At 51.2% G+C, this 27596-nt stretch overlaps 10 protein-coding genes across 10 annotated transcripts; 2 read left to right on the top strand and 8 right to left on the bottom strand.

The window, feature by feature from the left end:
* Positions 1–1024: 1024 nt before the first annotated feature.
* On the bottom strand, positions 1025–2442 carry lea1 (U2 snRNP complex subunit LEA1). Its single transcript, XM_024837308.1, has 3 exons — positions 2258–2442; positions 1766–2163; positions 1025–1644 (listed from the first exon to the last, which is right to left on the bottom strand). Exons 1-3 carry the CDS (start codon positions 2334–2336, stop codon positions 1243–1245), a joined length of 879 nt encoding a protein of 292 aa, XP_024692323.1. The 5' UTR covers positions 2337–2442; the 3' UTR covers positions 1025–1242.
* Positions 2443–2599: 157 nt separating this feature from the next.
* P168DRAFT_290866 (putative nucleoside diphosphatase (Ynd1)) lies at positions 2600–5517 on the bottom strand. Its single transcript, XM_024837307.1, has 4 exons — positions 5056–5517; positions 4965–4999; positions 4791–4917; positions 2600–4741 (listed from the first exon to the last, which is right to left on the bottom strand). Exons 1-4 carry the CDS (start codon positions 5063–5065, stop codon positions 2787–2789), a joined length of 2127 nt encoding a protein of 708 aa, XP_024692322.1. The 5' UTR covers positions 5066–5517; the 3' UTR covers positions 2600–2786.
* Positions 5518–6359: 842 nt separating this feature from the next.
* Positions 6360–8091, bottom strand: P168DRAFT_344868 (uncharacterized protein). Its single transcript, XM_024841851.1, has 2 exons — positions 7571–8091; positions 6360–7519 (listed from the first exon to the last, which is right to left on the bottom strand). Exons 1-2 carry the CDS (start codon positions 7871–7873, stop codon positions 6656–6658), a joined length of 1167 nt encoding a protein of 388 aa, XP_024692321.1. The 5' UTR covers positions 7874–8091; the 3' UTR covers positions 6360–6655.
* Positions 8092–8600: 509 nt separating this feature from the next.
* On the bottom strand, positions 8601–10541 carry P168DRAFT_344864 (ammonium transporter; the record flags this gene model as incomplete). The annotated part of the gene is made up of 6 exons (XM_024841850.1): positions 8601–8622; positions 8908–9566; positions 9642–9962; positions 10028–10208; positions 10262–10476; positions 10533–10541. 6 exons carry the CDS (start codon positions 10539–10541, stop codon positions 8601–8603), a joined length of 1407 nt encoding a protein of 468 aa, XP_024692320.1.
* Positions 10542–11177: 636 nt separating this feature from the next.
* P168DRAFT_270197 (putative tartrate dehydrogenase) lies at positions 11178–12548 on the bottom strand. The gene is made up of 3 exons (XM_024835193.1): positions 12236–12548; positions 11648–12138; positions 11178–11581 (listed from the first exon to the last, which is right to left on the bottom strand). Exons 1-3 carry the CDS (start codon positions 12471–12473, stop codon positions 11237–11239), a joined length of 1074 nt encoding a protein of 357 aa, XP_024692319.1. The 5' UTR covers positions 12474–12548; the 3' UTR covers positions 11178–11236.
* A 3990-nt stretch (positions 12549–16538) lies between these two features.
* On the top strand, positions 16539–18592 carry P168DRAFT_319187 (sugar porter family MFS transporter; the record flags this gene model as incomplete). Its single annotated transcript, XM_024840252.1, has 7 exons — positions 16539–16621; positions 16698–17155; positions 17233–17594; positions 17667–17816; positions 17888–18102; positions 18168–18260; positions 18343–18592. The coding sequence occupies 7 exons, from the start codon at positions 16539–16541 to the stop codon at positions 18590–18592; spliced, it is 1611 nt and encodes a 536-aa protein (XP_024692318.1).
* Positions 18593–19353: 761 nt separating this feature from the next.
* P168DRAFT_290862 (flavin-containing monooxygenase) lies at positions 19354–20879 on the bottom strand. The gene has a single exon (XM_024837306.1). It carries the CDS (start codon positions 20833–20835, stop codon positions 19375–19377), a length of 1461 nt encoding a protein of 486 aa, XP_024692317.1. The 5' UTR covers positions 20836–20879; the 3' UTR covers positions 19354–19374.
* Positions 20880–21385: 506 nt separating this feature from the next.
* P168DRAFT_270188 (SDR family oxidoreductase) lies at positions 21386–22525 on the top strand (the record flags this gene model as incomplete). Its single annotated transcript, XM_024835192.1, has 3 exons — positions 21386–21716; positions 21772–22165; positions 22226–22525. 3 exons carry the CDS (start codon positions 21386–21388, stop codon positions 22500–22502), a joined length of 1002 nt encoding a protein of 333 aa, XP_024692316.1. The 3' UTR covers positions 22503–22525.
* P168DRAFT_344861 (Zn(II)2Cys6 transcription factor domain-containing protein) lies at positions 22145–24018 on the bottom strand (the record flags this gene model as incomplete). The annotated part of the gene is made up of 2 exons (XM_024841849.1): positions 22145–23764; positions 23864–24018. The coding sequence occupies 2 exons, from the start codon at positions 24016–24018 to the stop codon at positions 22621–22623; spliced, it is 1299 nt and encodes a 432-aa protein (XP_024692315.1). The 3' UTR covers positions 22145–22620.
* Positions 24019–24239: 221 nt separating this feature from the next.
* P168DRAFT_270181 (lysophospholipid acyltransferase family protein) lies at positions 24240–27379 on the bottom strand. The gene is made up of 6 exons (XM_024835191.1): positions 26330–27379; positions 26027–26282; positions 25307–25976; positions 24946–25257; positions 24636–24892; positions 24240–24584 (listed from the first exon to the last, which is right to left on the bottom strand). Exons 1-6 carry the CDS (start codon positions 27105–27107, stop codon positions 24416–24418), a joined length of 2442 nt encoding a protein of 813 aa, XP_024692314.1. The 5' UTR covers positions 27108–27379; the 3' UTR covers positions 24240–24415.
* Positions 27380–27596: the final 217 nt, after the last annotated feature.

Here is a 27596-nt window from a genome sequence, read left to right as displayed (position 1 = left end):
GGATTCCTTGTCCGTTTTGCCTGTTAACTATTCCACTATTGTATGGTTTACCTTATAATGCTGCTCGAGGTTGTCCTTCTCTATTAGGATCATCAATAGCTGCTGCTATTATACAATACAGTCATGCACATACTGAGTGCCATCACTCAACCGCCATAGAATGTCGCATCTCCGCCCCGCCATCCATCGATGGCGTCAAGACATCACCAACACTGGCAACAACTGTACAACATAATCACTCGGCCAACTGTTTCAAACAAATCCTTGAAAAGTGATTTGCATATCCGTGGTTTGAATCTACGTTAAGCAAAGACAGCAATCTGTCGATATTCTTAAAATACCATCTAGAAAGGACGCGTGATAGCACTGCTTCAAACCACACACAGAGGAAACTCCGTATAGCGCATACTACTAGTTCGTACGGCCATGACCAAGTACGAAACAGACATCAACGGTATCTTCAAAAGCCAGATCTGGAATGCCCGCGTAGCACTTGTCTATTACAAGATCAGATCAATCTCACACAAGAATGTTTTCAGATGGTCTACCCTCGCCCCGCGAGAATCTCCCTTGATGTAGCCACGGACGTCAAGAGGCCCATGTTGAGGCACTATACTAACGATATGTTCATCTCACTCGTGGTATGTGTACTCCACATTCTGTAGCTTTGATCTGAGAGAGAATAACGCTTTTCATTGACAAATCAATCGCAATAAACCAAGTAGAGAAAAAGGGACAATGGCCACTGGCAGGGGTACAGCATGTCACGATGGAATCGAATTGAGACCTGTATAGCTCGCGGACACACCTCTCGTTTAATGGTGTCGTAGGGTAATGCTAGATCTTATCGATCGGAGTCTGGGTACTTTCTATTGACTGTTCATACTTATTGGTATCCGTCGGATACTTGATATCAGGTGGTTAAAGGGTTGGTCCAACAGGACTACTAAATTCCTGGAAGGCAAGACACAATACGTATAAAGGTATCCAATCTAATATACGAATAAGCTGATCATCAAGAGTCAAAATTACCCTTATTTATAAATATCATATAATGTGATAGATAATCACCCCCTTCCTTGATTCACCATATAATGCCATATTCTTCATATGTAAAAAGAAAAGGGTAACAACCCACACTCAAACATCAAATATCAAACAAACAACGCCGAACCCATCAACCCTTTCAAACAAACAAAAGGACCAAAAAGTAAAAAAAAATACGGAGGAAGAAGGTTAACCTCACGTCTCCATCCGATCCTCATCCTCATCATCATCATCATACCCCACACCCCCACCAGGCCCCCCCGGTATACGGCCCTCATTAAGCTCCTTCTCGAGGCGCGAAATCTCCGCCAGACTCTTCGCCTCGCGGATCATCCGCTCCACCCGACGCCGCTCCTTATCCGTCAACTTAACCCGCACCGTCTTGTCGCCCTGCGTCGTGTCTGCCCCCGGAGCAGCAGACGAGGGCACGTCGAACGTCCGTGACTTGATGCCCATGATCTTTGATGCGAGGGTTGTTGGCTGCGAGGGCGACTCGCCAAAGAGTTCGCGCGCTTGGGCGCGCTCTGCGTCTTTTACTTTTTGGTAGTCGAGGAAGCGGATGGAGGGAATGCGCCAGATGATCCAGGAGCGGTAGTGCTGTACACGATCCGCATTAGCGTAGTTTTTGGTTCAAACACCGGGGGGGGATGCGGGCAATATATTTGCCGTCCTTATTCTCGGCAGTGAAAAGAAACCGGGGAGAGGGGTGAGGAAATACCTCTTTCTTGGTAATCGGATTCTCCAGCAACACCAAATGCGTCAACTTAGGCAGCCCGCTCAGCGGATCAAGATCCGCCAACTCGGTCAAATTATTCGCCGTCAGCACAAGCGTCGTCAAATGCGGTAGCGAAGCCGGCAGCGAAGACTGGATGTGTTTGATGCGGTTGCGCGCGAGGAGAAGCGTGTGCAGGCGGGGAAGAACGGGAAGTTCCCTAGCGAGGAGAGGTCGTTGTCTGTGAAATCGATCGCATCTTGTTCCTACACATGTCCCCGCCATCAGTTTCTTTCTTTCTCTACTTCCAAATCGTGCATTCGATCTCTCCGGATGGGAATAAAAAAGTAAAGTGTGACATACCTTGGCAATACCCAAGTTCTCAATCGCAGGAATCTTATGCCCTACAACCACCAAGATCCAAAAACACCAATATCAATCCAGCTCTTCCGCGTAGTATCTGTTCTTTTCAGGGCGGCGGTTTGTATTATCACGCACCTCGGAGGTCCAGCTCGCGGTCCTTGAGCGGGTTGATGTAGGACAGCGAGTTTTGGATGAGCTCGACAGTCAATCGCATGGTGGGTGGTTTGTTTCTGCGTCTATGGGTATCATGCAAAATAAATAAAACAAGAGAGAGAAGGAAAGAAAGAAACCGGGAGTATCGAGTTGTTGGAATGTGAGGCGTTGTCGTGAAGATATCTGCGCTGGAGCAAAGCAAGCTTCCCGCTTTAGGATTTGCCGGGCGGTGAGGTATACGTCACGTGACTGATATCTACCGACTGACATGGGTTTGAGGTATACCTATATCCCACTACGAAGTACTTTGTATGAAAATAAGGAGTATGAAGAAGATCATGTCAGTCTAGCTGACTTCTATGGTACATAAATCATTAAGCTAATCCTAGTTCGCTGGTGCGAACTTCATTATTATATCAAACAAAAGGGAAAAAAAAACGCCACCACCCGTCGACTAAAGCGGCGACAACGGCCTCAGACCAACTCCAAAATGCATAAAACGTGATGGACATTAATCGTGGGACAGCGGCGTCATGCTTGGAGACCGATGCTGCTGTGTTCGACTGGGACTGCCAGTCCGCGAACGCCGGCCGTTCATCGTCGGTCCCAGGGCCACCGGCGCCAGGTGATCGCGGCTCTCTGTCCGCACCACCAGACCGGCACGATCCATGGCGGTCCCGGACCCCGCCGAGATGCCGAGGCCAATAGTCCCGGTCGATGCATTGTCCAGTCCAAATTTCAAGCTCGGCGTGTGGTTGGTGCCCCAGCTCTGGGCCCGCCGCGGCGGGGCGAAGCCTGATTCCGCGTCGGAGTTGTGGCCGTCAGGCGAGCTGGGACTCGACCCGCCACTGCCCAGGTCGAACTCCTGGGGGCCGTCTTCCAGTACACGCTCGTAGGATGGGGGCCGCGCGCTGAAAAAGGGAAGTTTGCCTCCGAGGAACCGCCGCTTTTTGGGGTGGTTTGGGTGCGACGGGCTGCGACGGAAGAGATTGCTGCATCGGTGGTACATCCGGAGACGTCGGCCGCGACCGCACAGGAAAAATGTCGCCAGAAGCATGATGAGCAGAAACAGAATAAATCCAGGAACCCGACGTGACGATTGGCCGTGGAGCAGGGCATCATGCCAGCTCTCGCCGTGGGTGTCCGGTGTCAGCATCAGTTCCACGCTCGGATATTGGAAGTCGGCCGGAACCCCGGCCACGTTGCTGCCGAATCCAACCGGCAGCGAGTCTTCCGCACCGATGGGTACCTGCGACGAGGCGTACAGAACCATCTTGCCCAGCGTCCAACTGACCTCGGTCGAATCGATCTTGTTGACGGGCTGGAAGGGGTCGAGGTAGCCTTTACTCTTGGTTTGCGACAGCAGCTCGGCGGTGCCGTTGTGCTGGGAGCCTTTCGTATCCTCCAGCCCCACGCGGGGGAAGCCAATGCCGTCGTGAAGCACATTGATGACCCAGGAGGCCTTAAAACAGATCTGATGCGCCTTTTCCTGGTCCAACTTCTTGCCCCACTCGTGGCGCTGCATCCCACTCTCGATGGCGGCCCAGTCCTGCGAGCAAAACGCTTGGACCCGTTCCTGGTAAGTATTGAAATCGTAGGCTTTGTCCTTGTGACCCATCTCAAACACATCGTGTGTCGTATGCCAGTATTCGCTGATCCCGATGAAGTGGTTCACGTCGAAGTCGATCGCGGGGGCGTGGATGCCATGCAGCAAACACGGATGATCCAGGCACGGCGCATCCTTATCGAGTAACGGGTAGGTCTGTCGCAGGCACTCGTCGAACCGGCCGGTGCCCACGAGGTGGGTCCCAGATAAGTCGGAAGACCAGGGTTTCCCGTCCATCGTGGTGCGCAATCCCGCCGGAAGGCAGGGATCGGGAAGCTCTCGCACAGAGTCGACAGCGCTGGCCTCCTGGAGGCCTTCGATATAGCGGCGCCGGGCCTCGTTCACGCCAAACTCGAGCCAGGAGGTGACAAATACCCGGTGCTCCTGAGACGAGCCATCGACATTTCGTAGCCGCATCAGGGTCAAGTCGTTGGCATGTTTGGCGCTCTCGGTGGCATTAGGCGCGAAGGCGATCTGGGCCGAGGCGCCGCCCATGTCGAGGAAGCCGTACGTGTGGTGCCCGTTCCCGTGCTCGTGCGCCTCCGGGGCGTCAAACGCCCCGAGCAGATAATTCGACGCCACCCACCCGTACAGTCCCTCCGTCACCCCGGGAATGACCTGGATATGCACGTCGCAGTCGGGGAGCCAGAAGTCGGAGTTGGCGCGGGTGTACGAACAGATCTGGTCGAGGAGCAAGGTGCGCTCACGATCGGGCAACAATCGCATTCCGGCGGTGGCGAGTAGGAAGACCGGGGTTTCTTTGTGAGATTCGCGCGGGACGATCTGACGGGCATGGTCGAGAAGCTCGGCGAGGTGTTCGGGGCCGACCTCTTCCGGTCTGCTGGCAAAGGATGATATCCCTGGACGATATGAGCGGCGTACAAGATGCGTGGCGTTTCCGACACCTACCGGGATGCGTCTTCATAGTCCAGGACGACTTGGTCTTGATCTCCGGGAGTGACCTCAAGTCGTCGTCATCGGCGGCTTTGCGCGCCGTCGAGTTGTTCAGCCATCGATATACGTGCGCTCGGGTCCCCTGATGGCGATGAGCTTCGAAACCGGGACAAGAGTCGCGATACTTACAGACGAGCCTGCGTCCAGGACGACACCATAGTTCCCTGGGTGCGGGTCAGCGGGGTGAGACTCGGGGACCAGATGGGGGAAGAACCCGTACATTTGCCCATTGGGTTGACGGTTGATATTCGCGGCAGATCACGCGTTGATCCCGATCAGCATGGCCTGGACGTATAACTCGAGAGCGAACGGATGTATTGGCAAGCGAATGGAGTGGACGATTCGAGTGGTGAAGCTTTTATTGTGTTGATGCCGTGGCGTATCGCAAGGAGGCGGGGAGGGGGGTCAATTATGATTATTAGGGAGGTGAGGATCAAGAGGGTAATAAACGAATGGCCCTTGCTCGAACGGAGCAAGATAAGCAGGAATTAACGACGAGAGTCGAAACTAGAAGAGAGGACGTGTGGAATGGAGGAGGAGGGGGAGGGGAGGGGAGGAATAGTGGGTAAGGGAGAGAGGAGAGAAGAAGAGAAAAGAGGCGATAAGAGAGAGAGAGAGAGAGAGGAAAAGATAGGCCTGAGGACGCGACTGCCGATCGCCGGGGTCACGCTAGCCGGATGGGGTTAGTCAGCTCTCTGGCTGTAACGTTTTTCTTTTTTTTCTTCTTTTTTATTTGATTTTCTGTACTTTCCTTGCTGAAGTTGGCCTTATCTTGTTTCATATAGTCACATTCAACAGTCACCTCATTGTATACTATCATCACCCCATACTTTCATAATATACAGGATGATATATAGGTATGAAGCCGCGTGATCATATCCCACCTACAATGTCTCATGTTCATGTCCATGTCCATGTCCAACCCTCCGAGAAATCAAGGCAAAATCTAAAATTAACCAAACCCACCGACCCATCGCAATTATCCCGGATAGATTAAATGAACTCTCAACCCAATTGACTTGGTCCCCACCAATCCCACACCGGACGAGGAATGTCGCATTGACGTAAGCTCGACCCAGGGTTTCCAGGGTTGCCGGCCACTCCCCGTCCGGCCGTGCCTGAAGATCCAATCATGGGCCGAGTTGGTTATGATGCATTCGTCATCACCGTTTCCCGCCTTACTTTTCTGGGTTTGGTCGAAATTACCCTGTTCATTTGCGCTATGGGGTTCTTGAATGGGGTTCTGAAATGAGGTGGCCCTTTGCTTGTCAATATTTGACACACGTGGTGATCTTTCTCTTTTTTGAGCTGTCAGTAATCAGCACGGAGCACTGACTGTTAAATGACAATGTTTATATAGAAGTAACTAATGATGAGCCTAGTGAAGCGGCATGGCTCTAGGCCCGTCTCGCCCGTAGCGGATAGTAAGGAGACCAGCACAACTGCTGATCGTGTCACATACACGAGATGAACATAAATGGAGATTTATTATTTATTAAAGAGATAGGCAAGCTTGCAAGCTACAGTGTCAAAGTTCAAGTGGGTCTAGGGTAACATGTTCAGTTAATTGTAGGTGGGTCTGACTCATGCTGCATTGCTGACAGGGTCTGTTTATGCAGGGTTCAATACGGAGGGAATAAGTAAATAGAGGATATATCTACGGAGTATATCCATCTATAATCCATTATCTGTAGATTGATATATTCCCACACTACCACCGCCGCCCAGTTCCTGCTTGTGCTTTCCAGGCTACAATCACGCTAGCTTGCCTAATACTCTTGAGGGCTATCCAAGGCTATCCAAGGCTATCCAAGGTAGGGCTACACTGTATAACTTCGAACACACTCTGCAGTCTCACCAGCACTCTTGTTGGACCGTTCGACCGAGTTATCATGCGGGGGATCGTACCGGGGTCTATCCATGTCCTCGAGTCTTCCTTCCCAAGACATAGCATCGTCAGATGGATGTTCTCGATTTGCTTCCTGCTCGTCTGGATTCAACAGTGCCCTGATGTTTTGCAAAATCTTAGTCTCTTCCCGGCGTTGGGGCTTGACAAGCTCATTGGTCATGATTTGTGCGTAGCGACGAGCTGGCGCCAGCTCTAGTTCCTTCATCATAGACGGGAAATGATAGATCTGATAACCGACAAAAACAGTCATCATATAGATAATGAATATTGAGAAATATGATATTCGAGACTTCGCAGAACCCACGTCGCTGAACGCCAGACAGCCGTAGTAGATGCCAAGTCCAATGATGAAAGCTATCAGTGCACATTTCAAAAGGAGAGTCGGTGCCTTGACCATAAGGATAGAAGGGAAGGAAGCAGATTTCCATTTGTTCTTGTTTTTGAATTGCTTGATCATCGACTCCAGTTCTGTCATCCGTCGATGTCTTTCGGACTGTTCATCACCGGGGCTTTCCTTCGTCATGTCTGATATCAACTGATCTAGGTGTGGTTCGAGGGATTTAAATTTCTCTGAGCTGTTGGGCTGGCTGAAAAAATCCTTAACATCATTGGTGGTGAGAAGACCACTCATCGTTTGTTGAACCAAGCAAGCACAAAAGACTGAGAGACCTCCAGCAGCCAAGCTGGCCACAAATGCTGCTTCTGCAGTCCAATGAACCTTGTCAAGCTCTGCAAGTCCTAGGGCGGTAATGGCGACTTGCGCCACAATAGCTCCCTGTGTATCTCTTAGACGAACGTTCGCTTTGATATCGTAGTCAGGACATACAGCAACAGCTAGCATTGTGCAATCTTCGGACGTGGATTTTCGTAGCATCATCGGCTCATCTGCTTCAGCATCGAGCACATGCTTCTCAATTCGATCCACAATATGCTTGGCATCGGGAAATGTCATTAGGAGGAAAAGTGCCTTTAGCGTCCCGAACTTATGTCTGAGGTCGCTATAGGTCTTGCGGGAAAAACGGAGAGAGAAAACCTCCCAAGCAGGGTAAGTAGACTTTCCTGTGGTGAGAGATTCAGATACCAGGGTAACGGCCCCGGCAACACGAGCTGCAACTGACATGGAATCCATCTTGGGAGAGCAAAGTTTGGCGCAAACAGAGTAACAGCGACAGGGCTGGGACAGCAGAAACGTAAGTTTTCAGCTGGAGGTGAGATGTAGGTTAGTAGCCCTGAAGAGGTTAGAAAAAGCGGGGAGCAGGTAGAACGGAAGCATTGGTTCAATCATGAGTTCCTCGCCTAAAATCAGGACTAATATACCTATCCTGGTAGCTTTGCCTTCGAAATCACATGAGATAGTGATAGTGGTGCATTGTGGCTTTGCGTCTTCGATATACTTCGGCAAATCCCGTTATGGGTCAAGAACTACTAGACCCACAGCCCAACCAAACCCAATCCATAACTCATTGGGGAACATGTTTTTGAATAGTCTCTACTCTGAATTTTATGTACTGTGTTCGGCTATATATTGCAGTACTAATTCTCTGTTTGCCAGGTAAGACCGTCTACAGGGGTTATCTTAAGGCTGAATGTGACCGAGATGCCTAGTCACACGAAGCTGCAGCATAATAATAAGCAAAGGTTGACAAAACTGCACGGATAAGGTCCCTTAAATTATCGATTTATACCTATCAACTTAGCTTTACATCTTTCAGTCACTCTGACCTCTGCAATGCAACAGCCGCGGGATGCGCCGGGGGGAAGAAAGGCTTGTTGACATATTGCCAGTTAAGACGGTCTCGTATAGCGAATCACTTTAGCATCGAATCAGCAGCCTTCCGGACAGGATAGTCTTATTTTTACCCCGCTTCATGCTTTATACTAGGGAAAGAAGCAAACACACAGATAATCTACTACAGTAGTTATCCATAAGACCGGCGTATCGTGAGGTTATAGTTTGAAACAAGTCGTCGTATATATAAGATCGAATCCAATTTCAAGTGACTCGGCATTCATATTTGATATGGATGGATGGATGAATTGATAGATAGGTAGGTAGATAGACAAGAATAATATAAACAATGTATATATAATCAGTTTCGAAATAAGATAGATACCACAAGGATTTATGCATCCGACTTGGTCTCCACATCGCGCCCCACAGACAACGACCCCTGCTCCTGCTTGACCCCCACCAGCATCGGCGACATCGCCAACCCATCCACCAAAGTCCAATCCCCAATCTGCTCATTAATAAACTGTGCCCGATCCAGCCCCACCATCTCCCCCTGCTCATCAACCCGCAGCTTCATCCCGGGGATATACTTCAACACAAGCAACAACACACACGACACCGCAAACGAGTAAGCCGAGATCGCGCATATCTCCACAATCTGGTACCCCACCTGGATACCATTACCATCAATAGCGCCAGAGGCGAGTGTAGCACCGTCTAGCGACGAGATAGACTCCGTAGCGAACAAACCCGTCAGAAATGCGCCGACGATGCCGCCGACCCCGTGAAGCTTGAACACGTCCATGCCCTCGTCGATGTGCAGCCAGTCGTTGACGTTCTGGAGCAGTGAACATACTATCCCTGTTATGAACCCGATCACCACTGCGAGCCAGATCGATACGCAGCCTGCGGCGGGCGTGATGCCTACCAGGCCGGCGATGGCGCCTTCGCAGGCGCCGACGACGGAGAATTTGCCTTTGTTGCGGAGCATGTCGACGAGGACCCAGCCCAGGACGCCCATGCAGGCTGCTGTGTTGGTGTTGAAGATGGCCATTAGGGCGCGCATGCTGGCGTTGAGAGTGGACCCCCCCTGTTTCTGTTAGTATCGATCTGCGTAGGACGGGGAGAGGATGTCGGTGGAGGGGAGGAGAGGAGTGATACTCACGTTAAAACCGAGCCATCCCGTCCAGATAAAGACAGTCCCCAGGAAGACAAGGGTAGGGTTATGCGGGCGTCGCAGCGAGGCCTCGCCGTCGTGGCGCCGTTTGCCTAGGACGAGAGCATACGCCAGCGCGGAACACCCCGACGCAATGTGGACGGGGCCTCCACCGGCGAAGTCAATCGCGGGCAGGTTGTACAGCCAGCCTTGGCTACTCCAGGTCCAGCGGGCCAGGGGACAGTAGACGATTGTGGCCCAACAGAAGCTGAAGATCAGAGAGGGGACGATGTTGCCTCGCTCGAAGGCCCCGCCGACGACGATCATCACCTGGTTGTGATCAGTGTACATGAGCGACAGTCTATGAGGCAGAGAGAGGGAGAGAGAGGACATACGGTGCAGGCGCAGAACAGCAGCTGATACAGACAGAACAGGATCTCTGGGAGCACGGGTGACCCCACTGACGGGGCGACCAGCACGTCCATCATGCCGAAGTTCTTGAGCGTGCCGATGAATGGGCCCCCATCGCGGGAATATGCGAGCGAGTAGCCCCAGAATAACCACTGGAATGTTGTTCTGCATGGATTAATTGTTGTCACGGTCTCACTTGTTTGGGGGGGGGGGCATACACAGCTAGGATCATGAACGCCTGGAACAGCAGCGAGAGCGCCGACTTGCGCCTTGCCAGACCGCTGTACAGGAGTCCGATTCCGGGCAGGATCAGGTACACGACAAAGGTACAGGCCAGGATGTAGACGTAGTTGAACTCGAAGCCAGCGTACTGAGTGTTGACGTCGACCTTTGTTGGATCGCCGCCTTGGGGGACGGAGGGGTCATATTCGGGCTGTCAAGTGTTGTCAGCGAGGCCTATCCATATTGCATGGTACTGGATGGATCTACCTCAGCCATGGCTCTAGTATATTCCTGTCCCAGGTGTTTCGTCTATATCACCAACAGTCAATTCCCACACCCAAAACCACAGAGCGCCGAACACCCATTATTATATCCCCTCTCCCCCAACGTCAATATCATCTTGGCTGGTCTATCTATCAATCTATCGAGATACCAAGCTGAGAAGAAAAGCAAGCCTTATCTAGCCAAGACGACAATACATCACCGCGATAACCCAGCTCCAGCTCTACGAAAATCCACTACTGAATAGAGTAAGCTGGGGTCAATGAACTAGCAGCACGAACCCCAAGAACCCTGATAAGAGAGGGCCAAGCGTGTAGTCATTGGTGTAGTTGTTGAAGCAAGGATCTGAAAGCCTTACTGGGTTTAGACTGCGGGTGTTGAAAGCGTGGGGTTATTGGTGGGAGATAGGCGATCCTTGCTGCTAATGCAGCCTGCTGGGGAACTAGTAGGTTTGTTGGTATGAGGTAGATAGGTGGGTTTGATTATAGCTGGGGATGTTTAGGTCTATGATGGGTTTGTTGATGATTTTGGGGATGCATGGGCGGGGAACCTGCAGTATACATGTGCCAATAGTACGGCTGAGGCTATTGATGCACACCAACCTGACCATTACAATATCTGGTTATCAGTGATAGATAGACCTTGATAAGTTAGTCACCGAAGTAGATAGCCTAAAGATCACGATAGTATCACACCCTCAACCTCTCAACCTCCGCAACAACAGCCTCCGTCACCTCCTTCGTCGTCGCCTTTCCACCCAGATCGCGCGTGAGAATCCCCCGCTCGCAGACATTCTCCACACACTCCAGCAGCTTCTTCGACGCGTCTTCCTCTCCCAGCCAAGCCAGCATCTCTGCCGCCGTCCAGAATGTCGCCACAGGGTTGGCGATGCCCTTTCCCGTGATGTCAAACGCAGAGCCATGGATTGGCTCAAACATGCTCGGATTCTCACGAGTAGGGTCGAGATTTGATGTAGGCGCAATGCCAATTGATCCGGCCAGCGCAGCTGCCAGATCAGATAGGATATCCGCGTGCTAGCACCTCGTTAGCTGTGCCCCAAGAGACGAGACCAGAAAAAGAGAAGAAAAGGAGAGAAATACCAAATTCGTAGCAACAACAGTATCAATCGACTCCGGCTTCAACACCATCCTTGTCGTCATCGCATCCACAAGCATCTTATCCACCGTAACATCAGGGAAATCCCTTGCCACATCCTTTGCCACCTCATCCCACAACACCATCCCATTGCGCTGCGCATTACTCTTCGTAACGACCGTCAGCAGCTTCCTCGGGCGGCTCCGCGCCGTCTCAAACGCAAAGCGCATGATGCGCTCGACGCCATGGAGCGAGAATATAGCCGTCTCGGTCGCGACCTCCCACGCCTGTCCGCGGTGCGAGCGTCCGCCTTGCCCCGCGTACTCGCCCTCGCTGTTCTCGCGCACAATCACCCAGTCCAGGGAGCCTGGGGCGCAGTTTCTGAGCGGGGATTCGGTGCCGCGGAAGATCTTGGTCGGACGGACGTTGGCGTACTGCTGGAAAGGTTGGCAGATGGCGAGGCGGAGGCCCCAGAGGGAGATGTGGTCGGGGACGTCTGATTTGTCAGTGGATATTTCTATTCATACTGATATTCATTCTGCTTATTTTGATTTCTTGTGTTTTCGACGTGCGGGGTATGGGAAGTCACAGACCGGGAGCACCAACTGCGCCAAAGAGGATGGCATCGTGCTTTTTGAGCGCCTCGAGCCCTCCCTCTGGAATGTATGCCCCGGTTTTCTTGTACGTATCCGAGCTCCAGTCGTAGTTTGTGAAGTTTAGGTTGAAGGTGTTGAGGGTTTTGGCGAGAGCTTTGAGGACTACGATGCCCGCCTCGATGACCTCGGGCCCGATGCCGTCTGCGGGAATTGCGGCGATGCTGTAGGTCTTCATTTTGGTTTCTAATATAGAATAGACAATAAGCTGAAAAATGAGTTATAGCTAATAATGGATGAGCATCAATTAATGGCTTTACGCATGAGTCAAAAGAAGCAGGATCTGATGATGCTCGGAGGTTGTCCGACGGACATTTGAATAGCCGGTGTGGGGTCGCTGCTTGATCGTTTACCCCGACTTTCACCGGACTTGATTCTGCTTTTGGACTGGATCTCAGTGTTGACGTTCGTCTTGAATTTGTTTATATATATTTTGAATTCCTTTATCTTCTCATGCTGTGATGAATACTAGTCCTACTCACACTGTAAGATGTACTCTGTATACTCGGGCTATATCTCCCGTCTAGGGCTGACTAGATCATTGTAATTTTATGCTTAGCATATATTGCACTGAATATAGGGTTACTTACGAAAGCTGAAAGTGTCATGATATCTTTTGTAGCCGAGTGGTGGTTCCCTTATCTTCTGCAGTATATAATATATTAGCCTCACTTCACTAAATATGATATAAACAGTGAAAGATACCTTGAAGACTACGACAAGCAAGACAGCAAACATTGTTGTATACAGTATGAGCATAAGAAAGCCAACTAATATTAGTGCTTAGGACTTTGATATCAGATCATTCCCATCTCTTTCAATGCTTTGCGTATCGACTATTGTGGAAAAGATGAGTATATGTCATGTAGGCTAGACTAAAGGACGTCAGCATGTCATACTTATGGTGGTTTCAATACCCTACTTGGTAATTTTTGCTGCTGATCGACACAGTTGGCTAAAATACCATGTTCATTGTCACAGGAAAGTCGTAAGCTTTGGAATATGGTCTTTGTGATATTCGGAAATATAATAGCTCTCTTACGGCGAATATGAATTATGAACTAAGCGCTTGATTGATGATGATCAATCTATCAGGTCTCTCTATTAGTCCATTTCTTGCTTGATTCTGCAAAATCTCCAAGGCTCGTCAGAGTCAAGAGTCGGACACCAGAGGTGTCAATACTGTGTCTTCTCTTGTGTAGAATACACTAGGGCGAGGTACTGGACTCAGCATCTAACACTCTAACATGAATCAAGGATTGTTCTGAATAGTGCCCAGGCATACGGTGGAAAGGGGAACTGCCACGATAGAACAGCTGTGTCTCCTGCGCCGGTTGAATTTCATCTGGATAGTTGCTAAACTGGTGATACCAATAGGTGTAAGCAAGGTCTTCATGCGTCGATTAAGAGTCTAATATAAGGCCTCTTGGTACTACGCCATGTAAAATGATCTTATTATAAAGCCTCGAGGTAGCTCATGGACGTCATAAGATAAAATGCTATTGTTGCTGGACTGGTCTAATAGTATCTCCACATCTGCTATATAGATATTCCATATTCTGTAGCACTGTGTTGTTTGATTTACTGGGATAGGGCATGTTGAATGTGTCTTGGGGTTTATAAATGAATAGCTTCATGCGTATAATGCACTATACGCTCCAACTCAACCGAACCTGGAGATTGCTCAAGAATGCCCAAGTGAGATCCGGCTGTTTGTTTTAGTTGTTCTTTATAAATTTGGACACGTTACTGGTAGCTAATCTCGACAGCAGCCAAATCACTTCTAAGTACACCCACTCATAGGTTACGGAAACAGTGAATTTGATCGGTCATGCATGATCTGATCATGCAGGCCTTGTATACATATCTTTTGCCAATTCATATATAACTTGCAGTGTTTCTACACCTTCAAAAGCATATGAAACTTGAAGCTTGACAAGATTCTGCGTTGTCATCTCTTTTCCCCATAGATAACCATGCCTAGAATCCTAACTATAGAATCCTGTTGCTGGGACTCTTCAGGTGATGGTATCTATTTGAGACCAGCTGCTAATAAGCCGAGATACCTTTGTGGTATACAATTATCGCTCTTTTGTACTTATATCTTTCTCTTTCGATGGATCCTGCTAGATTCTATCTCAATGTAAAAGGATCAATCTATTCAATAACGTTACATTTAATCATATAGTGACAGAGGACAAAATAATTTCAATTTAAAATGATAGAAATCCATGACCACTGTGCCATCGTACATCTTTCTACTTGGACTTTAGTAGTCTTACCTTTGTCCGTTTCTTTTCTTTCCCCCCTCTCATTTTATAAGAAAAACATAGCAGAAGTTGGAACAATTCCAACGCTTAGTAGTAATCTCATAAACCGAAGCCCGTGATTCAAGATAACCGCATGACTGCATTTGAGAATAAAGAGCAACATAGATGTAAATCGAGAGTGGCTAGCCAGTCGATTCGCCGCCTGGATCACCATTTTGTCATCTCTTGTAGATGCATCTCAAAGTGTGACGTCGGGGCGGTTATCTGCGGACTGTTTACTAGAATTTTCAGATCTAATGATTGTATACGCTACTCCGTACGGTCGATCCCTGGGCTTGGGTTGATAGAGTCAAGCTTGCCTTCTAGGTTACTGTAAAACATGCGTGGCAGCAAGTATGGGTGAATGAGCCGTACCCTCCATACAGACACCAAACACTCCTAGAATAAACAGATGGGGAAGAAATGAACAACCAGTTCGCAGCAAATACAGAAAATAGTCCACTCTGCAGTGGAGCACCTGCCGCAACTCGCGCGTATATGCCCGGCCCGATCCCAGGTATGTGGGGGGAATTAACCTGGAGAATGCTGTGGAGGAGAGAGTATGCAACCACTTTGTTATTAGGTTTGGGCTACGGGCCACGCTTTGCATACACCCCCGCATATACACATGACCCCCCTATTCAGTGAGAGTCGGGGTTGATCGGCTATTTTTATTTTGATGTAGTATTCATTTAGTCTTTTCTCACGGGAACCATAGACTGGAAAGTGAACACACGGAGTAATACAGCCTCGTCGATGACGCACCTAACCACGTCGTTCAAATAAGCCTGGAGGGGCGATCAGTGGCGGCAATGGCTGGCTTGACTAAGATGAGTCTGGTCTAGTGCTCACTGTCCGCCCACCAGCGGCCTCGTATAAGCTTTTGTTCCCTATCATTTCGTCGGCCTGCTTAGCGGCACGGGTGGCCGAGTGAGGTGGGGGTAGATTTATGTGTCAGGGGGAGATTGTGTGTGTAAGATTAAGTGTTCAGGATGTGTGCGTAAAGAGTGTTTACAAGTGCTGGAGTGCTGGGAATCGTCGAGATCACTACCGATTTAGGAGATCCCGAGCAAAAGACTTGGAACGATGGCGGGGGCGCTGACGGTGTGAGCCTGACTTGCTTTTGTTATAGGGATCAGCGTACCGAGATGGGAAATCCTGGATGCGATCGCATGCCGCTGGTAACTATGGTCGCTTTCTGATGCCACCATTCGCATCCTTCGACTTCGAGAAGCTCGGGGATCCTTGCGCCCGTGGTGATCCTCACTATTTTCACTGTGTGTCTTGTGAGGGAACCCCCTACCGCCATATGGTGCGAGCGGTCCTTCTCCCCAGACGGGCTGTCAGAGTCTTTCCACACGAGATTTCTTGGGCCAACTTGGCCAACTTGGCCAACTGGGCCACCTGGACCAGCTGGACCAACCAAGGCGGCGAACAACATCAATGGCAGTGCAGCCCAATGAAAGTCACGCCTCGAGTGCCAATCGTATCAAGCGTTGCCAACCGATGCTTGGTGCTCCACCCTGACGCTTGATTCTAGTAGTGCATCCTGCTGGCGCTCAGATAGTGAATGACCAGAGCCTGAGGCACATTGATGCTCGATCAACCCGGATTTACTGTATCAGGAATCGACCACACCACGCGGGGATTCATCTTCGCCATGTCTGATTGGCGAAGTGGTTACTTCCGTCGCATGATGCCCTAACTGTCTGCCCAGTGTCAGTGTTGCGCCCGGATTGCACTAAATTGTCAACGCGGATGGGGCTGTCTAAATGAAGGAAGACCTGTTGTTTTTCTTCGTACATGAGACTGGGGGGCGCTCGCCTACTTGAAGGTCGCAGCCTGCTCTTCGCGATCGGGTCGACTTTCTATCTCTCATTTCCAGCCGTATTCGTGAGCATTACTGTCACGACAAAGTGACTCCCTCCGCCAAAATGTTTGGCATCCCTCTTTACTTTGGCATGCGAGGCAACACCCTGAACTGGGCCATCGGTTTCATTGCCGGTCTTGATTTCCTGTACATCCTCCCGCCCCCTTCTTTCCTGCTCACCGGGAAAGCACGAGAACGTACCCACTAACATGTGCTAAACAAGGCTCTTCGGATACGACCAGGGCGTAACAGGCGGTCTGCTCGACCTCCCGTCGTTCGTAAAATATTTCCCCAAAATCAACCCCAAAGAGGAAGGCATCTCGGAGGCGGAGGAGACCGCGCGCAACACCTATCAAGGAATCGCAGTGGCTGCCTACAATCTGGGCTGCTTCCTGGGCGCCGTGTTCACTATCTTCGTGGGAAATCCGCTGGGCCGTCGGAAGACGATCTTCTGGGGGTCGGTCATTATGACCATTGGTGCACTGCTACAGTGCTGCGCGTACGATCTGCCCCAGTGGATTGTCGGCCGCATTGTGACCGGATGGGGAAACGGCATGAACACCAGTACTGTTCCTACGTGGCAGTCGGAGACGGCGCAGGCCCATGCACGCGGCAAGCTTGTCATGGTCGAGGGTATGCTGATAACGGCGGGGATCACCATTAGCTATTGGTTGAATTATGGTGAGTCCATATCATTCCCGTCAACTGGATTATCCCGCATGGAAATGGAGGAAGAAAAGAGACTTATAATGAGACAGGCATGGCATGGATTGGCGAAAACGAAGTCTCCTGGCGTTTCCCGCTCGCGTTCCAAATCGTATTCGCCCTGATCATCTTCGGCACCATTCTCAATCTCCCCGAGTCACCGCGATGGCTCGTGATGCAGGGTCGCGACGAAGAGGCCATTGAAGTCCTCGAGGTACTCAATGAGAAAAACCGCGATGACCCGTTTATCCAGAACGAATACAGATCTGTGCAGCAGACGGTCAAGGAGATGTCCCAGGGCTCGTACCGCAGTCTCTTCCAAATGACCGAATACCGTGAATTCCACCGTGTGGCTCTGGCATACGTCTGTCAGATGTTCCAGCAAATCTCGGGGATCAATCTTATTACTTACTACGTATGGCCAGCCACATTTCCACATCCCCTCTCTTTCCACCTATTATGGTGAGGCTAGAGGCTGACTTCACAGGCCCCAAAACTATTCGACGAGATCAATCTTTCGGAAAACAACTACCCCAAGCTGATCGCCGCCTGCAACGGCACCGAGTACTTCCTGGCATCTCTCATTCCGATCTTCATCATCGAAATGGTTGGTCGTCGCAAACTCATGTTGATCGGCGTGCGTCATCCTTTCCACCCACTCTCAGTCCAGATGTAATATACCATGCTAACGATGAATTGAACCTGAAGGCGGCCGGAATGTCCCTCTCCATGGTCGCCCTAGCAGTCAGCTATGAGCAGCTGCACCAACCCGAGAAAAACATGAAGGCAGCCCCCGCGCAGATCGTCTTCCTGTTCGTCTTCAACAGCTTCTTCGCACTGGGCTGGCTAGGCATGACGTGGCTGTATCCGGCTGAGATTGTGCCTCTGCGTATCCGCGCACCGACTAATGCGTTGTCAACGAGGTATGCCCCTTACTTTAATACCTGCAGCCAAGACAAAGTTACTCACACACGGGGTGGGTTCGCAGCGCAAACTGGATCTTCAACTTCCTCGTCGTAATGATCACCCCCGTCGCGTTCAAGACAATCGGGTATAAGACCTATGTTATTTTCGCAGTGATGTACGTTCTCCCCCTCCCCATAATCCCAAAACCCCTCTTTAAAGAGGCAGAAATAAAACGGCAAAGATACTAACAAAGAAAGCAACGCCGTCATCTTCCCCATCGTATATCTCTTCTACCCAGAGACGCGCTACCGCTCGCTCGAAGAAATGGACGATATCTTCAAGAAGACCACCAACGTCTTCAACGTCGTGCACCACTCCATTAAAGAGCCGCACCGCTTTGACAAGTACGGTCAACTCAAACCTGAGTATGCGGAGGAGGTGCGTCGCCAGAGTATTAAGGAGGCGGATGCGGATGATGTTCATGAGGCGGTTGAGAAGGCTTCGTAGATGCACTTGAGAGTTGGATTTAGCTCTGGATTTAGTTAGGTTGGTATCTTGTCTTGGTATATACATATAATTTGTTGATTTTCTTTTTGTTGATCGTGGGCTGGCCTTTGCTTTGTCTGGTTCCCCGTTCTTTTCTGGGCTTGGTTGTGGTGACGTATGGATTGTATAGAATCGAACCGAGTATTTTGTTGATTGTGTCTTGGAAGATCTCGAGTAGATGATAGCGGTAAGATGGTTGCTAGATGCTAACATCTATTATCATGGCTCATTCTGGGAGGAGGGGGGTTGTCCCAGCCCCTTGAGACAGCAATTAGTGAAAGTAAATGGAATTTTCCAAGGCTTTGACAAGACAATGTCGTTCTCTCACTCTTCTCGGCTGTCATTATTTGAGATGTTCCACTGTCAAGCGACTGATGTTGTAAACGGTAGAAAGGTGTGTAATCAACACAGCCATTTATTGATATCTTGGGCAAAGGGAAACGCATGAACGTGTGACAATCACGGAATAGTAAACGCTCAATCTGCATAGACACGATACCAAAGGAAGTACATGTTCAGTTGGGATTGCAGTCAGGTGACAGTGGCCATTGGTCTAACTGAGTGCAATCACTGCTATCTTAAACAGGATGCAGCTTTGTTTCCAGACCAGAGTCTGTTCCATTTCTGCATTCTGTTCGAAACTCTAGAATTCGCAAGGTGTATTGGGCTATTCCCAGTAAAGATCCAGCCAGTGGTAATGTACTGATCAGAATTTTTACCTCCATGAATACACACGTTATCAATTATAAAAACTCCAACCCAGCAGTAACATCCCCAAACCTTCCAAAATACATATCCGAGAGATAGTCCGTCCGCGCAACCCAAGGTCTCGCCGCAGCCGTCCTAGGCATGTTCTTCTGCGCGCGCACCAGATACGTCGAAAACAAGCGCATCGCCGGTTTCCCATCCGTCCTCTGCACCCCGTCGCGGACAGGGACGACAGCGGTGAGTCCGCCCTTCTCGAGCAGTTTCAATATGCGACAGGTCAGCTGCATGCACGCGTCAGCGCCGAGCGTCCACGACGCGTTGATGTATCCGAGGGATAGGACCGCGTTGGGTAGATCCTGCAGCATGAGGCCGTTCCACATGAATTTCTGGGGAATGTCGAGCGGTTTCCCGTTGACTGTTATGGGGATGCCGCCGCAGTTTTGCAGTTTGAGGCCCGTGGCTGTCACGATCATATCTGCGGGGAGGTAAGTGCCGCTGGAGAGACGGATGCCGTGGGCGTCGACTGTGGAGATGGTATCTGTTTGGATAGCTGCCTTGCGGGACGCGAGGGCCTTGAAAAAGTCCCCGTCTGGGGAGGCGCAGAGACGCTGTTCCCAAGGGTTGTAGCGCGGCTTGAAGTGCGGGTCCAGGGGAATATCCGCGGGGAGCTGGGACCTCGCTCCGCGATCGAGGAACGCTCGTGCGGAGCCTGGGAAGGCACGGCAGTATCGGAAGAAAAGTTGACCGAAAATGAAACTGAAAACTCGGCGGATGTAATAGACGCAGGACTTGGGGAGGAGTCGCGCCCACCAGGAGTTTAGTGAGGGATTAGGGACTGTGATGATGTAAGTCGGGCTGCGTTGGAGCATTGTGACGAGTTCGGCGCGCTCGGCGAGCTTTGGGATGAGTGTTACTGCCGTCGCGCCGCTTCCTATGACGACGATGCGCTTGTCGGTGTAATCGAGGGAGTCGGGCCAAAACTGCGGGTGGATGACCTGGCCTTTGAACTGGTCGAGACCAGGGATGTCCGTTGTCAGGGGCTGGTGGTAGTCGTAGTAGCCCGTCCCGAAGATGATGAATCGAGCGCGGATGGTCTTGTTCGCGCCGGCGTGTTGGACCTCAGCTGTCCATTGATTCTGGGCCCATTCAAGCGACGAGACGCGGTGATTGAAGAGAATGTGGTCCTTGAGGCGATAAGTGGTGGCCGCATCATCGAGGTACTCCAAGATATCAGCGCCTTGGGCGATCGGGTTCGATCGATTCCACCTGTGCCAGGAGAAGCCAAATGTGTAGAGATCCGAGTCGGACCGTATACCGGGGTAGCGAAACAGGTCCCAGGTCCCGCCTATATTATCGCGGGCTTCTAGGATGGCAAAGCGATAGTGTGGTAGCTCTGTCCGGAGGTGGTAGGCGGCGTTGATTCCAGATATACCTGCCCCGATAATGAGCACGTCAAGTAGCTTTTCTCCATCGAGGGGCTGGTGTAATTCAGTCATTTTGGCTGCAGAAGTTTGTGAAATTTAAAATGTGTCGAGTGATTGAAACCACGGAGCGACGTGGCTTGATATGCCGTGCAACCATCTATCATTCCCCTTTCGCCATATACTAGCACATTGATCAGATGTGAAGTTTGCCAAAGCCTTACCTCACAAACCACATCCATTATCTGCAGGCCCACCTTCGAAAGTATAGACCGCGGGTGACAATGCGATTGGACCAAGCGGTTCCTTTTTACCCAAGAAGGGAAGGGCCCTTCGAGTAGTCCAGTGGAGATTGTTGATCAGTAAGATCTGCAGCGGCCCCTTTTAGCCCGATCGGGTTAAAACCCTCCGCCTCCAAACTGGTCAGTATGCCGGCTGCCTGGTGCAGAATTCCTCCTGGGGGAATTGATGCGAGATTGCGCAATAATAGGGCTTATAGCCGAGACAAACATACTCCACGCACCAAGGAATGCTGTGAGCAAACCTTTGATAGTCGCATATAAAAAGCCCCAGAAAACCTTGTGAACGATGGCGTTAAAACCACCCAGAGTGGCAGAAATTCGACATGACGAATAAACAACTCCAGCTGTTATTGCATACAGCACAGTCGTTGTTATCTGGGCTACCAAAAGGATTTCAAAAAGTGCTGTTTGACTCCCGTGTACAAAAAGGTCTAGCATTCTTCTTAGCCTTTCGGCTTGCGAAAGGGGCCAACAGCTATCTCTCAAGGCGCGTGCAGAATAATTGGTTGGAAGTCGACCGGTGGGACCCGACTACAGAGCTGATAGCCCTCACGGGGGGAGCCGGTGGGATTGGGAAACAGATCGTGAAAGATCTCTCGCAACAAAATGTCAAGATCGTGATTCTGGATGTGACGGAGCCGGACTATCCGCTGCGTAAGTTGTTGTCTCGCGTGCGTCGAGATTCGTTGCTTGGCTGACCGTTCTATAGCCCCAAATGTCATTTTCTACCAGACAGACATCACCTCCCGAGCGGCCCTCAAACAAGTGGCAGACCAGATCAGGAAAGACCACGGTGACCCCACGGTCCTAATCAACAATGCCGGGGTGGCATTGGAAGGGTCCATCCTGGACGAACCAGACGAGCATATCCGCCGCACCATGGAAGTGAACACGCTTTCGCACTTTTGGACGGTTAAGGAGTTTCTACCTCGTATGGTCGAGAAGGATCACGGCCACATCATCACCGTGGCGAGCTTAGCCAGCTTTGTCAGCTTCGTGGATTGTGTCGACTATTCATGCTCAAAAGCCTCGGCCTTGGCCTTTCACGAAGGCCTCACCCAAGAAATTAGGCATATATACGGCTCAAAGAAAGTCAGAACAAGGTGTGTACAAACCTATGCTGTTCTCCACAGAAAAGACCACGTTGGTTAATTGGTGACCAGTATTATCCATCCTCTCTGGGTTCGCACTCCGATGATCGATAAGATGACGCAGGCTGGCAGCCACTGGAAAGAACCAGTCTTAGAGCCCCATGAGATCTCATCCGCTGTGGTTGGCCAAATTGTTGCCGGCAATGGCGGGCAGGTCGTTGTTCCTAACTCGTACGGGCTAACTGCGCTTGTGAGGGCGTATCCGAATTGGATCCAGGAATGGATTCGCAACACAGTGTCTGAGAAATTTGTCACACTGCGACGTCTGGAGAGAGAGATGAGTAAGTAGATGGGGTGCTGATAGGAGTAAACTATGTGGATGGCGATAAGTTCAGAATTTGTGACAAATTTATCTGCACGGCTATTCTGGCCGCGCACCTGGTACTGGGACAATGCCATCTGCAAGCTCAAGGCAGAACTACAAACGTAGGACCACGATCGACCAATTCAAAGACCGAGCCATTGAAGCCGGACAACCTCTGTTCCCAAAAGTATCGATGGAAGGAGATTAATCGATCAACGCAGATGGGACGCACACGCAGTCGAGTAGAAGATTCCCACATATCATCTATCGACAGTGGCACTTCCAATAGTGCTAGAATCAGAGGCAGACCAACATTCTGAAGGGTAGCGTCGCTGCCCTGTCTGCTGAAGAATGCAGTTCGCTCGGCCAGAATCTCATTTGCGAGAGACGCGGCGGTGTCGTCGTGGGAGGTTAACGGGTATCGTAGACGGTGGATGAGCAGCAGGCTAGCAAGTTTGTACATAACCGCTTGTGTGCGCATCAACGCGATCTCTATTTGGCTACAGCCCGAAGTCTCGAGCGCTCTGTAGTCTGGTGTCCACTGACGTATCTGAGCTTCAATATTATCGAGTCGCGAGACCCGATCAGGATCTGTCCGCATTTCATGGCCAACCACACACAAGTCATAGAGAGTAGGCAGCAAGGACGCACACAGACCAGCTAAGCGGTCAACAACAGGCGCATCGCGCAGCTGTGGCCGAATCACCGGCACTTCCCGGTGTGCCAAACAATCCACGATATCCCAGAAAATGGGGCTAATAGTGACGGGGTCGAGGAATTGGACCCGTGCAAAACTGGGGTACCACGGTCTGACCAGAGACAACGCGTATCTCAGAATGAAAATCGACCCCGCAAAGGTGACGAATAAATCAAACGCCGCTAGCGCTTGACCCAACATTAAGACGGCCAGGGCGTCCTGGGCGCTAGTGACCTCGACGGTGCGCAGCTTCTGCAGCGACCGGGCGCCGCCCTTGATGTCCACTCGTTCCGAGGTCGTTCGGCTAAAGCGAGCCCACTCCAGGAACGTGTCCATGGTGATGAACATCTCGTGAAGTAGCCAAGGGGAATTTTGGTGACAGTAATGAATTGCACGGTGGAAGTCGCGTGCGAAGGAAGAGCCAAACATCCATATGTCTAGTGCCTCGTAGAAAGTTGAGTCGTCTAGATCTGGGAGGGAAAGCTGCTGCTGGATTTCCCGGCTGTGATTTGACTGGACTAATTCCGCGGAATGGACTTCACGGGGGGTGCTAGAGCTGGTCGACGGCGGCTGCGCAGCATGTTTTCTCTCCACTGTATTGCCAGTTGATGACTCCCAGATGTCAAACGTGCCTTCTTGGTTGGATAACCCGGTGTTAGGTGGTCGTCCAATGCGCCCTGGACGGCGTGTTCTAGTGCACGACAGAGACGAAGTTTGGCAGCGAATGCATTGCATGGTGTTGGGGGCTGGGTGGCATTTTCTTTTTCGCCGGAAGCATTCGTCGCAGGCCCCGAGAGAAGACATCTTATGGACTAGGGTGCAAAAGTAGACAGGCGAGTATCATCCAAGGATAGATGTAAGATTGTTCATGGAGGTCGGTTCGGTTAAGGACGAAGTTGGTCCGCATCCACCAATCAACGGTCTGAACTACCTACTCCGTACCTGACGTACATTAGGTATAGTATCTTCTGGTATTCACCAAGACAGTCAAGTCTTTGAAATTATAATTATATTTTGAAGGTTGTATTGTTGATTTCATGTACAATAGACTAAGACTATGCAAGACGGGGTAGTGCATCTCGTGCTTACACAGTATCAGCACAAAAGGATATGTACAAATATATACGCCAAATAATAATAGACAACGGGTATTGAAAGGGGAAGAGTGATCGCGCCAAACGAAGCACGCCAAAAGACCGACTTATAACTTCGCACTGGGTTCGATCTCATTTCGCCGCATCGACCGCGTCGATACGTCTACATCCCCGGCCTGCTCAGGCCGCTTCGTGTTCGCAAACATCTTCCGGCCGGTAAGGTCGGACATGATAAGTACCCGGGAGGAGACCGTCGCGCCGTCTCGTCGATTTTTACTACGTTCGTTAGCGTGGGCATAAACTGAGTGGGAGACACTGGCAACATACCCTTCCCGTCGGGACTGTGCAATTAGTTCGATGAAGTCCCAAAGGCGCCCGCGGGCTACCAGGCGGTCTGTCGACGGATCTCTCTGTGGCATCCACTCCGGTGCCAGACGCATCATGGCAACCGAACCCTTCTCCTTGCCCTTGGCCACGAGGATGATGCCCTCTTCGACGAAGCGCTGGTACGAGTTCCTGAGGGCTTCTTTGTTCACGGCTTCGAAATATGAGAGGTCGCCTTGGTGGTAGAGGGTTTTGCCCAGCTGGGAGGTCGGTTAGCGAACCATTCCGCGAGGATTGCATAAGGAAAACTTACAAGCTGTGCGTTGTCCTGGGCCTTCTTGTAGTCGAGCCAGACATCTTGGGGAGCGTTGCGGGGTGGCGTCAGCCCCAAGAGAGACACGGCCCCCAGCCACGAAGCTTCAATGAACGGCCAGGTCAAGAAGCAGTAAAAGTCGTAATTCTCGCGGCCGCAACGACGCTCGGCCTCGCTGAGTTCCACGAACTGAGGGGCCCCTGCGCTGTCCCTAGTGATCGTGATCACGTCGTCTTTTTCTAATCCATGGAGGGTTTTATCCAAATTGGTGGCTAGACCCTCGGGCGGGAAAATAAACTCGCCGCGGAAAAGCTGATCATGCGTTAGCCGTTGACTACTGGAAGGAGGTGAAATAACATACCTGCGAGAGGAAGGAGACCTGACTGAGAAGGTCGGCAAAAGAGATCCTCTGATTAGAAGGCCCGCCGCCTTGCTTCACCCTGGTATACATGGCTGAGGACACCAGCGCCTCGGTAATGAAGAGGTGGATGGTCATATTTCGGTAGAACGAAAGTTGGAAACGGTCCACTGCGTAGTATGTCCGCTCCGCGAGACCACTGATCTCCCCAACAAGCTGTGGTCCCAACACCTCGAGCGCCCGGTCGATGACCACCTCGGTGGGGTACCGGTAGAAGTGCGCGACTCGACCCCCCTTGGCGCGGACACGCTCGCAGAGCCATTCGACGCGGCGCACCAGTTCCCCTTTGCCGACGCCGCGCCCACGGAGAGTCAGCAGCACCGTTCCCACCAGTGCGGTAGGCATCATCACGGAAGCATCATTGATGTCGGAGAGGACGCGATAACCGAGGGTCCGTAGGACACGACCCCGGTCCGTATAGCTCAGGGGCTGTCCGCTTATGTGGTCTGGGAGCCGCGTGAGTTGTTGACCAATGAACTCGCGAAGGCTCCACGGCTCGTGGAATCGGACATCCACCCGACCGAGTTTCAGAGATAGGACCGAAGAGGACGAGAGGAAGTCTGACAGGTTTTCCTTCCGTTTGGGTTGACCAAGTAGCTCGCTAATATATGACCTGGGCGATGTCAGTAGGGGCACAAGTATATCCTGCGCTCAGATACATACTCTGTCTCGATAACCTTGTCGTATTGCGTGCTGACAGGACAGATGATCGTATCCTCAACGCGACCGGAGAGTACACTGTCCAAGATGAAGCTCAAGATACCAAATTTCGGCGACAGGAGTTTTCCGGTCCTCGACCGTCCGCCCTCGATGAAACACTCAAAGTTGAAACCCTGCTGCATCATGGTATCGATATACGACTGGACGACGGTATTGTAAAGCGGGTCGTTCCCGAAGCTTCGTCTAATCCACATGGCACCTGTAGCTATGAGCATTGATCAACACGGAGAGCGCTCTGAACCATACCTGCATGTTGTAAAAACGAGCCCAGCATGGGAATGTTCAGATTATCGCCTGCCACCACCACGGGAAGACCGATCCCCAGACGGTAGCAAATCAGCTGGAGCGAGACGTAGTCCACGTGGGATTTGTGACAGGGTAAAAAGACAATCGAGCGCTTCTTCTTCGCAGCTTCTTCGGCCACCGACCGTAGACGGAGCACCTCCTCACTCGACACATGAATCCCCTGGTCATAAGCACGGGTCAGCAGCTGCGTACAGAGATAGTACGCGCCACGGATAAACCGCTTGCTCTCCATCTTGCAGATCATATTGTCCAGCATCGAATCCACGACCTCATTCAGATTCCGTTCGATCTCGCTCCGGCGATGCGCGCGGCGCTTCTCAGGCGGCCCCGGCTGGACAGATAGCAGTCCCTCCTTGTCTTCCACGCCCAGTCGCACCTCCGCCAGTTCCTTGACCTTATTCTGCAGCAACGGGCTGTCCAAGATGAGCGACTTCATGCGTTCCGAAAAGCCGGAGTAGAAGATGGGCTGGCCGATCACATCGTCGTAGGCTCGCCACCCCGTGCCGGACATGTGTAGACTGACTTCGCGGAGGAAGTGAAAGGGGTTCTCGCGAAAGCGCGCCATGTGGTGGACCAGATTCCGCTCGGTTATCTGGCCATCTTGCGGCTCCTTTTCTTCGTGGCCACCGGTGACCGCGCTGGGGTGGATGGTGAGCTTATCGCCGACGATTTCGAGATCTGGGGCCGACTGGCCCATTGGGCTCTTGTCCGATGCCATGACCACGGGTGGCGGATGTCGGAGACGGCAAGGTTCGCAGGTCAAATTGATCTGTCACCGTGATCTATCCAGCTCAAGGTTTGAACTGGCAGATGATCGATCGATTTTCAGGCACAACACGAGCGGGATGGCGGTTGAAACAACCGACTGGCCATGAAATATCGAGCAAAACGAGGAGAAAAGCAACGGAAGAGCTGCAATGAGTAAAACAGCTGCGGAATGAGGTGCGGCGAATCCTGGACACTGGCGGGAAAGCCCCGGTTCGTAACGGCGTCTCTCACTGGCCACGATTCCCAACAAAAGGCAACGATCATCCCCGGTTTTACCCCAGAGAGACCTCGGGTGGCGGTCACGTGGACGCGGTCATGCGGATACAAGACCGTCGGTATGAATATTAGGTAATTATGCATGGCTGAGTCACCGTGGATAACCGCCCCGCTTCTCAACAGATTGAAGCCAACAATACCATATATATCCATATATTATCGG

The sequence above is a fragment of the Aspergillus campestris genome (assembly GCF_002847485.1).
Source record: "Aspergillus campestris IBT 28561 chromosome Unknown P168scaffold_7, whole genome shotgun sequence".
Lineage (NCBI taxonomy): Eukaryota > Fungi > Ascomycota > Eurotiomycetes > Eurotiales > Aspergillaceae > Aspergillus > Aspergillus campestris.
Note: the sequence above shows the minus strand (reverse complement) of the source record. Positions and strands in the feature narration are given on the sequence as shown.